The 14,219-nt window shown below is 34.2% G+C and overlaps 1 protein-coding gene across 1 annotated transcript in view; it reads left to right on the top strand.

Moving 5' to 3' along the window:
- Positions 1 to 14,219, top strand: part of LOC150092290 (glycogen debranching enzyme) — a 461,626-nt gene that overhangs the window by 16,137 nt on the left and 431,270 nt on the right. The window contains exons 3-4 of the mRNA XM_090414998.1: positions 4,007 to 4,229; positions 8,002 to 8,338. Coding sequence (XP_090271124.1) covers positions 4,007 to 4,229; positions 8,002 to 8,338 — 560 coding nt within the window. The remainder of the gene's footprint in view (positions 1 to 4,006; positions 4,230 to 8,001; positions 8,339 to 14,219) is intronic.

Here is a 14,219-nt window from a genome sequence, read left to right on the forward strand (position 1 = left end):
ACTTGATTAGACTATAATAAATTTAGTTTAATCCTTTATCCAAGTGTAAGCAAACAAAGTTTGTGCCTGAAAATATCTTCAGGGCACTACCTTACCTTAGTCCTGAAGATATTTTCAGGCGCAGTCTTTGTTTGCCTACACTTGGATAAATGATTAAACTAAATTTATTATAGTCTAACCTAGTGAAAAATAAACTTCCAACATCTTTCTCTAAATCCAGAGTAATTCAATAATAAGGTGGTACACCTGTTGGCAACTCCTATAGGTAAATATGACCTTTCCTATTGCTTCTGCCATAGTATCTCCACATTTGGGCCTGATTTGGGTATTGATTTTTATTATTTCTGGTTCGACATAGCTATTGAACATAACTTGGGTCTTAATTCGGTTTATCTTTAGGCTAACTGTTTTGCTAGCAATTTGGGGTTCATGGGATATAAGTCTGTAATTCATGTGCAGTTGAAGTAAAGATAAGTATGTCATTTGCAAAGCATAAATGGCTTAATATTTATCTTCAGACCTTTTTCTTCCCAATCAAGAAGTTTGATTATTTCTTCTAGGCATGCTGTGAATAATTTTGGAGATATTGTGTCACCGTCTTATACCTCTCTGTATTTCCTAAGTAGAGATGTTTCCATTGAAATGAATTGCTGCTGTGGCATTGGTGCATGCTGTTTTGATGGTCCTGATGTATGGCTCCATAATGCTTTAAGTATTGCACAAGTTTTTACTTAATCAAAGGCTTTCTCATAATCAGTAAAACCAAGACATAATGGTAACTGATATTCATTACACCTTTCAATAATCTGCTGTACAACTTGAATATGGTCCATTGTACTAAAGCCACTTCGAAAGCCTGCCTGTTTTGGTTGTGCTAGGTCTAGAGTCATACAAAGCCTATGAGCTAAGACTTTTGTAAACCACTGATAGTAGACTGATGGGTCGGTAGTTCATCAAGTCTTCTACCTCACCTTTTTTATGTATCAGAATTAGGATAGCCTTCTTCTAGGAATTGTTCTAGGTACATCATTTTTCTTCAGACATAGGGTAAATAGTTTTGCCAAGATTTTGTAGATAATTTCCCCATTTGCTTCTAGAAGTTCAGCTATAACTCCATCCTCACCTGCAGCTTTTCTATTTTGCAAGCTTTGGATGCTCCATATAACTTTTTCTGATAGAATCTGTCACTCTTCAGTTATTTTGTAGTTGATTGCTCCATTTGATTTGCCATCCTGATATAATACCGAGTAAAATGCTTCAATTCTTTTTACTGTATCATATGTATCTTGGGATATCAAATATCAAGATTCCTACATCCACCGAAACCTTCGCACCATCCCATAAAAAAAAACCAGGGTTCTATAAAATCAATTGTTCTTGTGGCATTTGTTACATAGGCCAGACTGGAAGGTCAGGAGAAACCCGTATGGCAGAACATAATAAAGACGTAGAAAAAAGAAGAGAACACAAATCAGGCCTAGCTTTCCACACAATTCCCACTGGCCATGAAGTATTTTGGGAAAAAACGATCATGTCATATATTAATAAAAACTGTTTCACAACGAAATTCAAGGAAGCGGCAAAAATGCTTAGAATTCCTACACAGTGCAACAAAAACCAAGGTTTGATATTACACCAAATGTGGTCGGCATTCATAAAAAATCTAACTTCCTCAGATCTCGGACATAACACACATGAAGCACAGAACGTGACAACAAATAACAATGTTCCAACAAACATTCAGTAACGAATGTTTAAGTTTTTTAATGTTACAGTTGGAACCATCTAATGGACTATGAATTTAATCTTTGTTAGTTGTGTTTAACTTTTTTTATACACCAATGCCCCTGATGATGTAAGTTTTACGACTTACGAAACTTGTCAAGTTTTCACACGTTCTGTTCATACGTATCCTGTTCATATTTAATAAACATGTGGTCTCAATACCAGAATCTATTTCTCAAAGTAGATGGCATTGTTGATAGTAGTATTGTAGTAGGAGAATTAAGCAGTAGTTGAGAGGGTGAGATGTATTTAGTGAAGTAGAATGCCCTCCTACAATGAGTCCTTGGACTCCCTGGAGATGTCACTTAATAATAAAAGATATCCTGCAGGATGATTTAAACAAATTGGCATTGTGGGGAAAGGATAATGATTGTCAATTTAATGTTGCAAAATGTAAGATTATGCATTTCGGGTCAAAAAGGTTGCGCATGGTGTATCATATTGATGGTATTGGTTTGCAGGAAATTGATGAGGCTAGAGACTTGGGGGATAATGGTGGACAAAGAGTTAAAGTTCAGAGAGCATATTACAAAAGTTGTTAAAATAGCTCAATGAATTACTTGGATGTTGAAAATACACTAACAAGTAAAGATAAAAAAAAAGTTATTATTCCCCTTTATAAGGCTATGATTCGGCCACATCTTGACTACTGCACACAAATTTGTTTACCTGCATCTTAAATGACCAGGAGTGTACAGCGTCTTCTCTACATGTATCATTTGTTATGATGGACAGAGAGGTTGACTTGTACAAAACCTTCAGAAAAGAATGTCAAGGACATGAAGAAAAAAAAGTAAGCACATGAATCAGGACTGGCATTTTACACCACCAAAGCAACTCACTAAACTGCCATAGATAGAATTCATCAGTTATGTATATAGATTTAAAGAAACAAGTGAAATTATATGGTGTCTTACTCAATGAAATGTAATCCAAAGTCTCATCTTAAATCAGCTATGGACACAATATATTGAAGACCTTCATATTAATGATTTAGGCTATGAGAGAAGTTATATAGCACTTTGCAACAATCAGTTATATATCTGACATCTGTCTGTGATATTCACCGTCTTGCTCAAGTATAATTTTGTATGACAGTGGTTAATTTGGAAATCTTTCTGAATGCTTTTTTTTCTCTGTATTTCTCTTTTGTTTTAAATCTGAAGAAGAACATAAAAATATTGTATAAAAACAGTAATTGAATAGTAATTTCTTATCAAAGCTTTATCTCAGGGTTTACTTTTATTTTAGTGGAGAAAAAAATGATGAAGAGAATACCTCAGTAATGAGGTATTCTCTTCATCATTTTTTTCATCTCAGAGATGAGAATGTTAAGGTGGATGCATAGAATAACAAGAAAGGATAAAGTTAGAAATGAATTTATCAGAGGTAGTTTGGGAGTGGTACCAATAGTTGAAAACAGAGAGATGGTGAGATTGATGAAGAGGTGACTAGTAGAATTTGCACAGGATGGAAATTTGCACATAAAGTGGAAAGAAGCCAGCACTGTTTTGTGTGACAAGCATGTTCCGATTCATCTAAAGGGGAAGTTCTATAAGTCAGTTGTAAGGCCTGCCATGTTGTATGGATCAGAATGTTGAGCTGTAAAGAAAATACATGAGCAAAGGATGAATGTGGCAGAGATGAGAATGTTAAGGTGGATGCATAGAATAACAAGAAAGGATAAAGTTAGAAATGAATTTATCAGAGGTAGTTTGGGAGTGGTACCAATAGTTGAAAAAATGGGGGAAATCAGGTTCAGATGGTTTGGACATGTTGAACAGGGCTCAGCAGCTGACAGTGTAGATAGGACTGAATCTGAATGTGGATGGGAAAAGGTAGACCAAGAAAGACATGGAGAGAAATGGTGAGAAGAGACATGGAAGAGTGTGGAGCAACTGAAGAAATGGCACAAGATAGGAAAGAACGAAAAAAGAGGACTCGCAAGGCTAGTATTATTTATTTATTTATATTTTTTTGTTTTTATTTGTTACTAGTAGATTTTAACAAATTTTTATGTGCAGACATACCAAGTAGTATTTCTTAACTGCTGGTCTCAAAATAAAAATTTTCTTATGATAGTTGTTATTTGACCTCAACCCATTCGATTTTTCCCCAAGTTTTAAAAAGATTTTCTTAGCATTTGGTATTTCATATTTAGTATTTGATATTTGGTATTAGGTATTTTAAGATTACATTAATAAGAATGATTTCTTTTTAGGATGGACTGTACAATTTAAACTTGGACCATCTCTTCTTGGAAAGAAAGTCACATTGTATATTAACCATCCACATGATTTATCCACAGACTTTGTTCGAAGTAACTACAGGATTTTATCATGGAAATCAGAAAGCATGAATAAATCAGATGATACAGCTTTGTATGCTGAAATTACATTTACACTTGCTGGATCTTTTCATTATTATTTTGTGTATGAAGGAAGGTAAATATATTTGTTTCATTTCTTAAGTATGTATGTTCAATATTTTTTTGAATTGTTGAGAAAAATTGCTAATAATTGATATCACTGCATGCACTTCAGAAATGTAATAATGCCTTTTGGCAGCACCTAATTAGAAATTAATTGTTGTGAGGTAATTAAGAACAAGTTCAAACAAAGGCTAACAATCTGTGTACTTGAAAATCTGCATTCTGGTAACTATTCAAGTGCATTCTTGTATAACTGTTATTCTTTGACCATTGGCCTAATGGTTGTCTTTGCATTTTATGCAAGGCAAGGAATTCCAAACTTTATTATTATTCTTATTATTATATGGGCACCTCCATGGAGTCCAAAGACTAATCGCAGGAGATCCAATCTATCCACACACTCTATCATACTTCTCCTTGAACCCATTAACAGACAAAGCACTTACAACTAACTCTGGTAACCCATTCCACTCATTCACAACTCTCCAAGCAAAAAATGTAGTTCTTGCATCCTTGCTAGCCACACCTTTATTCAACTTCCAGGGATGATCCCCTTGTTCTTTTCCCTCTAGCCAAGTGCTGAAACATTTATACTGCATTATCTTATAAAACCCTTTAAGCAACTTAAATGTCTCTATCATATCCTCTCTTTTTCTCCTATCAATCAACTTCTGCAATCCACACACCCTCAATCTATCCGTATAGGGAACATTCTATAGGCCACTCAACAACTTGGTCATTTACCTTTTGAATCTTCTCCATCCAGGAGACCAGACTGGAGCACAGTAATCCAGATGTGGACATATCAAGACCATATAAAGTGGAATAATAACTTCCTTATCTCAACATCTTAATGTGTTCTTCAGTAGCCAAGTAATCTTATGGGCTACCTTAGCAGTATGTTCTATAAACGTAAGCTCTCTTTTTACCACCACCCCTAAATCTCTAGCTTCATCTGTTTCCAGAGCACAGTGCCATCAATGTGATAACAATGCATAACTTTACATTTCTCCACATTAAACTGATACCCATTATCTTTTGTCCTAACTGATAGCCTATTTAAATCATCATTCAAGTTCTCCATTGTCTTGATTAACTATTATACTACCTAATTTTGCATCATCAGCAACTGAATATTTGCTTTCAGGTTATATCCTGTATCATTTATGTATAAATTAAACAGCAATAGTCCCAGCACTGAACCTTGCAGCACACCACTAGTCACCTGTTGCCTGATTCTAGCCCTCCATATACCATTTTCAGCTGCCACCCTCTTATCCACTTAACCAGTGTCATGTCCATCCCCATTTGTTCTAATTTGTATAACAAATTTCCATGTAGTATTCTGTCAAATGCTTTTGCAAAATCCAGCAGAATGATTGTGAAGCCATTTCCTTTATCCAACTCAGCTATTACTCTATTATAAAAAGTCAGTAAATTACTAAGACATGACTTCACACCCTTCACAAAGCCACGTTGACACTCATAAAGTATCATATTTTTATCTACCTATTCTTGAATTCTGTTTTTGACCAATTTTTCTAGCAGAGTTTGGTGGATAGAAGAAGGAGAGGTGATGTGATCGAGAAAACTATTGAGAGGTGGTTACAGGGTTGACATTGAGGAGTTTTTTTACTTGGTGGAACAATGGGAAGGAGCAATGACAAAGAGGCCATCCCTTGAAGTTATAAAAGGAAGCTATGAGCAAGAGGATGAGGAGTAGTTTCTTTGCATGGAGGATGGTTGAACCATGGAATGCATTGCCTGATAGAGTGGTGAGAGCGAGAACGGTCAATGAGTTTAAGGAGTGGTATGAGAGACTTTGTGTTTCCTAGGAGGAACCTCCCACTATGAGTCTTTGTAGACTTTGTGTTTCCTAGGAAGGACTTCCTGCGATGAGTCTTTTGACTCCATGGAGGCCTGCATAATAATAATAATAATAACAGTTATTCTATTGGCATGACCTCTAGTGAAAAAAAAAAATTGATAAAATTAATTAATTATTTAGAAACTACATCAAAGCTAAATTCTATTTAAGATAACATGGGAGAAACATTCTTTCATATAGATAGTTTTCTTACGATAACAATGATGTCCTATTTTTAACATGACAGTTGTTATATTAGATAAATCTAATATAACAATACTCTAATATAACAATAATCTGATATAACATGACAATTGTTATGTTAGATAAATCTAATATAACAATTGTCATGTTAAAAATAGGACATCATTGTTACTGTAAGAAAAGTATCTATATGAAAGAATGTTTCTGCCATGTTATCTTAAATAGAATTTAGCTTTGATGTAGTTTCTAAATATTTAATTAATTTTTAATTTTATCTGTATTTTTTTTTTTCACTAGAGGTCATACCAGTAAAATAACCGTTGATCTAATCATTGTTTCTTTAGCTTACTGTGTGAAATGTAACTCAGCTTATTCTTGTATATCTGTATATACTCTAGATGATGACCTTAATATGAAGATCGAAACATCAGAAAATTAAAATAGTTATTTATAACATGGCTGTAAAGTTCATAATTTCTAAAATGAATGTTGATCACCCTGCAACACCAAAAGAAAGGATTACCACAATCCTTTGTGTGATGTTCTTAAAATTTTAGCAGTGTGATCCCTTACCTTCAAGTTTCTGTCCACAATCACTCCCAGATCTCTCATCTCTTCTACCTCCTTCAAAATTTTCCCAATTAATTGGGGAAATTAATTGTGTCTCCACTCACTTGCTCACTCCATAGTCTATTGAGATCCTCTTGCAAGGCCACAACATCTGGAAATATATCAGGTTTTTCCTAAATTTGCAATATCATCAGTAAACAGCTGCACATCTCAAGATAAGCCAGTCCCAGTGTCATTAGCATACAAGTTAGACAATGGCCCAAAAACAGATCCCTGTGGCACTCCACTAGCAACTTTCCTTTTTTTGGGATAATACTCCTCCATTCACAACCTGCTGATACCTATCTGAAGACCAGTCGGCTACTGAACTCACTAGTCTGTTATCTAATCTCATCTGTTTCACTTTAGCTACCAGCTTGTTGATAGCCTATCAAAGGGCTTTAAAAATTCAAAGTATACCACTTGATAAAGGAGATGCATATATCAAGTATATTTGTCACCTTGTTGTAATACATGGCAGGTTGCTGAAACACGAACTGCCCAAACAAACTTTTGCTAACCATCATAGAGAATACTGCTATTATCATTCCACTTCTGAGTCCTGGTCCTCACATTTGCTCCTGTCTGCTTAACCTTAATCTTTGTCCCATATATCCCTGCAGATTTAACTCCCCCCCCCCATGTATTCCAGGCCATTCCATCCCTATACATGCATTCACTACTGCTTCCAGAATCCACTCTCCTTAACTTGTGTCTCCCTCGTCCACTATGTTACCCTGTTCAACTTGCATTTTTGTTCTAACATGCTCATCTCCATTGTGATCTCAGTCTGCTCTCCTGCTCATACCATGTTCACTTCACTAATAACACTTCTTTTCAGCAGCAGTCTTTCAAGGTGACTCACACCAAAACCATTCCAATACAGTCCATCACTATTATATATCTCCATTCATTTATTCCCAAACTCATCCCATACATTCAAACTGCACTCTTTTCTATTCATGAAGACAAACGATATCTCATTTGTCTGAAACATATCACTTTCTTGAACACTGTTTGTTATATAACTTGATGCGCTTTTAAAATTCAGAAAAAATGCTAACTTTTTAATTAAGTAATGAATGTTATTGATTTTAAATATTAGGGACCCTCAACTATCCAGAGGATCAGGTTATTTTATCGTGGATCCTGTCCTGACATATGGTACAGATGAAATTCTACCTCTGGATGGTATTCAATGCCAGACTTATTTGGCCAAATGTCTTGGGCCATTTGATCGTTGGGAATCTACACTGCAAGTTGCAAAAGAAAGTGGTTATAATATGGTCCATATTACTCCTGTACAGGAACTGGGAATGTCACTTTCATCATATTCTTTGAAGGATCAATTAAAACTAAACCCAATGTTTAATTCAAAGGATAAATCGTGTACCATGAAGGATGTTTCAACACTGGTAGAAAAAATGAGAACTAAATGGAAGGTAAGGATTTTTTTCCCTTAATGTTAAATATTGTGATCAAGAAGCATTCCTTACCCAGTATGTAGTATTACTGTTTTCTTTTGATAAATGTTATGATTATATAGAGTTTTCCTACAAAGGACCAAGTCCATCTAGAGTGGTAGCTGCATGAACTCACAGATTATCCAAATTCATTTGATGTTTTTACACTTTTTATGATATGTGTAACTACTACTAAACATGTTTGAGAGAAAACCAGACAATCTGGAGGGAAACCACTCCACCTACAGTCTCAGCCAGAGGCCAACTAACCAAGAGAGAAAGGAGAGGGGACCTAGCATCAGGTGAAGGTGATTCAAATATTGAGTAATAATAACCACTGTTGCCAAAGTGATATTTATGATACGAGATTCACCATTATCTGCATGATTTGATTTGTGTATTTATGTCCTCATAAGAGTGATCATAGTTGAACAGCTCCTTCATTTTCTCAGTTTTAGTTCTTTATTTCATAGCAATTATTTGATCTACATCATAAAAAGCAAACAGTTTTGGTATGAATGTTTAGATGTTGATTATCAGTCATGTTGATGCTTTGTGGAGAAAATACTTATCTCGAGATATAATTAACTAGTCAACACTGAAAGGTTTATTTATCATCTATCATACCACAGCCCTTTGCAGTAGGGTGTTATCAAAACCTTAGCAAATAGAACTATTTGCTAAGGTTTTGATACCACACACTAGCCTCTCTGTCAAAATCAATCATATTTGGGATACTTTTTTAGACAGTGGCTTTCTCCTTCACAAACTTAGAAGGATGGACTGCCTGTCCTTAAAATTCAACCCCACCCCCAAAAATCCAGGACACAAAAAATCCATTGCAATTCCCTTACATTCAGGGCACCTCAGAAAAAATTGCATCTATTCTTAAAAGGTATAACATACAGACCTCCTTCAGGCTGTACCAAAAATTAGCTATCCTTATTTGCTTATCAAAAAAAAAAAAACTCTCCATCATCTAGATTGTCCTGAGTTCTATAGCATCTTTTGCTTCTGAAAATTTACTTTGGACAAACTGGAAGAACAGTCCCTATCCAGCTAGAATAACACAAACTCTGTTCATCATCAGCACTACAGCAGTTTTGCCACTCCAGAACAGCTGCACTAGCTGTTTTGGAGTGGCAGATGGATACAGATCACTGCATCAAATGGAAGAAGAAAAAACTCCAATACAGAATCAGATATAAATGAGAGCAACTCTTTCTTGACTCTAGTAGCCCATAACAGTACAACATTCTCAAAACCTAAACAAATTTTGCTGCATCACATTACCAAAAATCTAGCAAACCTTCACCAAGATACTACAATGCTCACATAGAGGGTTACAGTTAACACTGTAGGAACCACCTTTTATAATCATTCTGTGCTTGCATTCCTTCTGGTGTGCCTGTGTTCACGTGATTAATATATTTCTTTGTGTCCATGAAGATACCTTGGTAACAAAGACAAAATATTAGCTGAATAAATTTAGTTATTTAATTATCTTTAAGCATGTTTTCTCCACTAACATCAATAAGCAAAACAGTTTGTCTTAATTTATAATCACTTTAATAACCAATGCTGTTCTTGCTATGCTGCGCTCAGCAAGTGATCCTTATCAAGGATGGTGCATGTGATTCTTATATGATTTTTCCATTATGTTAGAATGGAAAAATATATTATGATGTTAATACATCTAACTAGTTTATAATTCTTCCCTTTATGCAGGAACGTCCCTTATGAAATGGTATAATCCTCATAATTTTTAATCAGAAGCTATTTCTAATCATATACCAATATAATGAACGAAAATGAATTGATTGAACCTGATAAATATTTACTTACTACTAAAGATTGTATATTGTCCCCTGTCTCTAATCTTATTAGTTGCTAAATTATTTAAGATAGCATCAGTTTTTTTTGTTTGTCATTAGGTATATCTTACTTCTCAAGCAGCATTTCCTTTTCTACTTGATTAGTATTGATATATACAATCATATATACTAATTAAATTCTTCTGCAACCACAACTAGATTATGCAGAATTATTCTTGAGGAATTGGTTATTCTTAATTTGTTTCTGTTTTCTTTGCCCTTGTTTTTCTACATACCCATACATTTTTTTTTTATTAAAATTGGCATTTTTATCTATCTAATTCAAAATTTGCTACACTCATTAACACTTTTCAATAGTTTAGTTGTTATACTTAATTGATAGTTGATTTATCTTAGCAGTACTTCAACATTTATTTACATATTTCTTTCAGAAATTGACTGTTCATCCAACTCTTGATCTACTTTCAACTTCACCTTACTGTGATAGACTCAGTAGCATGTCATAATAAATCCAACTCTGAATTTATTATGAAATTTGCTTCTTGAAATGAACCTAAACATTAAATGATGCAAGAAATTTTTCATAATAATCCAGTTGGCATTCTTCATAACTCTCTTACATTTTCAGATTTAGCATTCTTGAAATTTCACATCTGATGCTTTCTGTTTCACTTATCGCCTTAGTCCTACCCTTCTGAGAATAAATGATCACTATCACAGAAGGGTCTTCTAGTTGATAGTTGATATGGCTCAACTGTAATTTCTCAATTATTATGAAATTAAGGATCTTTCCTCAAATAGATTTACATACATATGGTCATTCCAGATAACTATCACAAAGTTGCTCCCAAAATTGACGGTCCATTTTTATCAACCATTTCTTTCTCTCACTTGCTCCCATTATTAAATTCCCTCTTCAGTAATAATTTGCTTTTTCTTCTCTTTTTGTTGATAGTAAAAGGCCTGAAGTATTCCTCAACTATGGTAAAACACCTATACTCTGAATTGTAGAGATTCCATGCTTATTAAGCATTATGATAAATCAAAAGAAGCTTTTGTACTTTGCTTTAGCAACTAATATAAATGCCAAAAAGTCCTCCCACAGTCTTTTAAATAACTAAGTTTTAATTTATTCATTTCCCACAAACATAAACATCTCCAATTTCTGTCATTTTCTTTAGATTTATGATATCACATCTTATATTTTTATTATATTATTATATTAATCCTTCATATTTTATTATTATGTTTGGATGATAGGAAATTTATAGAGTATTTTTCTGAATATGTTAATCATGTTGCCAGCCTGGCTGGCCGAGTGGTTAGCGTGTCCGTTCTCCAGTCAAGAGGCTACGGGTTCAAATCCCGTTTGTGGGCATGGATGTTTGCGATTGTCTGTGGAAATACTGGTGGTGGTCGGCAGTAGATGGTGTTGGTGTAGTTGTGGTCAGTTGGTGGATTGTGAGTGGTGGAAGCAGAGTTATAAAGTGGATGCCTTCTCTCGATGAGTCTTTGGACTCCCTGGAGGTGACAAATAATAATAATAATAATTATATACATTCATTTATTATTTATGCTATTATATTTATGAATCTGTAAAATAGGCTAGTAAATTAATTTTTCAAGAAAATTTAGCAGGAACAGCTTTTAATCATATCTTAGTTTTGAAAGATAAATTTATTTGTAAATAGAAGACTAATTTGATTCACTATGCTATTTTGAAGTATTTTAGTTGTATAGTAATTAGCCTTTTATCCAAGAGTTTGAGAAACAGGTCTTGATCACTTTTTAAGGATATTAAAGTTACTCCCTGGAATGGCATGTCTATGCAATGCATGAATATGTACTGTTGTATCGTGTCCAATTATGTGTGAATTTTGTTATCACAACATGAGTGCTCTTAATTGCACCTGTAATCTGTAATTCAGTGAAGAATATATATATATATATATATATGTATGAGGATTGATTTACTCGGTTGTTATACATATTTTTAAAAATAATTGAATGACTTAAACTGAGAGAAATTGAAAAAACAGTTTATTAGTACTACAAAACTAGTTTCAGCTTTTTTAACAGCTTTCATCAGGTGCACATTATAAAAGAAATAACCATTAAACATGGAAGAAAAAACTGTAAACATCATGGAAAGTAGATGTATGTATTTAACATGAAAACGTTGAAGTCAACTTATTCAAAGCTGTTCCCTCATTAGCTACATTGTTAGATGTGTGCATGCATATAGCATCTCGTGAGCGCCAGTAATTGAATCACAGCAGAATGACAGTCTGAAAGGTTGTAGCCTAGGTTGTTGTTTAGATGTACAGGGTTGAGGATGATTTCCTTAGATTCCATAATCTTCCTCTCCAATTCGTCATGGGAACGGATAAATGTTGGCAAGTACAGGAGATAATGGATTACCCATAGCAAGACCATGATTTTGTTTATAGATGGTATCCTGAAAATTAAAATATCCTGACTTGATGTAATAAGTACGTAAGGCTAAGATCTTTTTAGATAATTTATCCTTGAGTAGTACCAGAAACTCGTCTGACATAGTCTTCTTGTTCACAAATCTTCCTACAGACAAGGTTCTGGTACTACTTAACATAGTCTCTTTGTTCACAAATCTTCCTACAGACAAGGTTCTGGTACTACTCAACATAGTCTCCTTGTTCACAAATCTTCCTACAGACAAGGTTCTGGTACTACTCAAGGATAAATTATCTAAAAAGATCTTAGCCTTACTTACTCATTGCATCAAGTCAGGATACTTTAAATTTCAGGATGCCATCTATAAACAAAATCATGGTCTTGCTATGGGTAATCCTTTATCTTCTGTACTTGTCAACATTTATCTTGAAGATTTGAAAGTTAAAGCTATCTCTTCCCATCCCTTAAAACCAAGAATTTGGAAACAATATGTTGGCGATATTTTCCTAATTTGGAGCCATGGCCGTGAATCTCTCCTGAAATTCCTCAAACATCTAAATGGTCAACATCCAAATATTAAATTTACGGCTGAGTTTGAAGCTAATGGTTCCCTTCCTTTTTTAGACGTTAAACTGACCCATTATTCAGAAAAACTGAATATCTCAATCTAAGGAAACCTGCCCACACCAATAGATATCTCCATAGTCAATCCCATCATTATCCTCCTCAGAAATTTGGAATAATTTCTACTTTGGGACATAGAGTTCGCTCTCTACTTGATCATCCGATTGAACTTCATAAAGAATTCAATTTTCTTAGATCTACTTTTCAACTGAATGGATATTCTCAAAAAATTTACTAAAAAATTCCCATTTAATCCTCCTGGGCACCATAACAAATAATGTGAAAGGCAATATCTCCATACCATACGTAAGCTCTGTTTCTCCCAAATTAGCCAAGGTTCCTAAAAAATACAACATCAAAACTTTATTTACTCCTTTTCCAAAAATTCGTTCTCTAGTAAGCCATCCAAAATCTAGTCATCATAATCTTAAATATCCTGGTGTTTATCAGATCTGGTGTGACTGTGACATTCCTTATTTTGGCCAAACAGATAAGTCAATTGAGCTACGCATTGAAGAGCAAAGAGAACATGTACCAGTGCTTTATCTAGCCATGTTCTGTTTTTGGCCAATTTTGATGAAGAAAACCATAACCATACAATCCTTTGAGACAAATCTAACAACATTTTTCGTTTCCATGACGAATTGGTAAATTTAATATTTCCTTAGATTATAGAATCTAAGGAAATCATCCTCAACTCTGTACATCTAAACAACAACCTAAGCTACAACCTTTCAGACTGTCATTCTGCTGTGATTCAATACTGGTGCTTACGAGATGCTATATGCACACACGTCTAACAATGTAGCTAATGAGGAAACAGCTTTGAATACGTTGACTTCAACGTTTTAACGTTAAATATATACACATCTACTTTCCGTGATGTTTACAGTTTTTTCTTCCATGTTTAATGGTTATTTCTTTTATAATGTGCACATGACGAAGGCTGTTAAAAAAAAAAAAAAAAG

The sequence above is a fragment of the Typopeltis vanoorti genome, chromosome 26 (assembly GCF_054136105.1).
Source record: "Typopeltis vanoorti isolate ZY-2024b chromosome 26, IOZ_Tvanoo_1.0, whole genome shotgun sequence".
Taxonomy (NCBI): domain Eukaryota; kingdom Metazoa; phylum Arthropoda; class Arachnida; order Uropygi; family Thelyphonidae; genus Typopeltis; species Typopeltis vanoorti.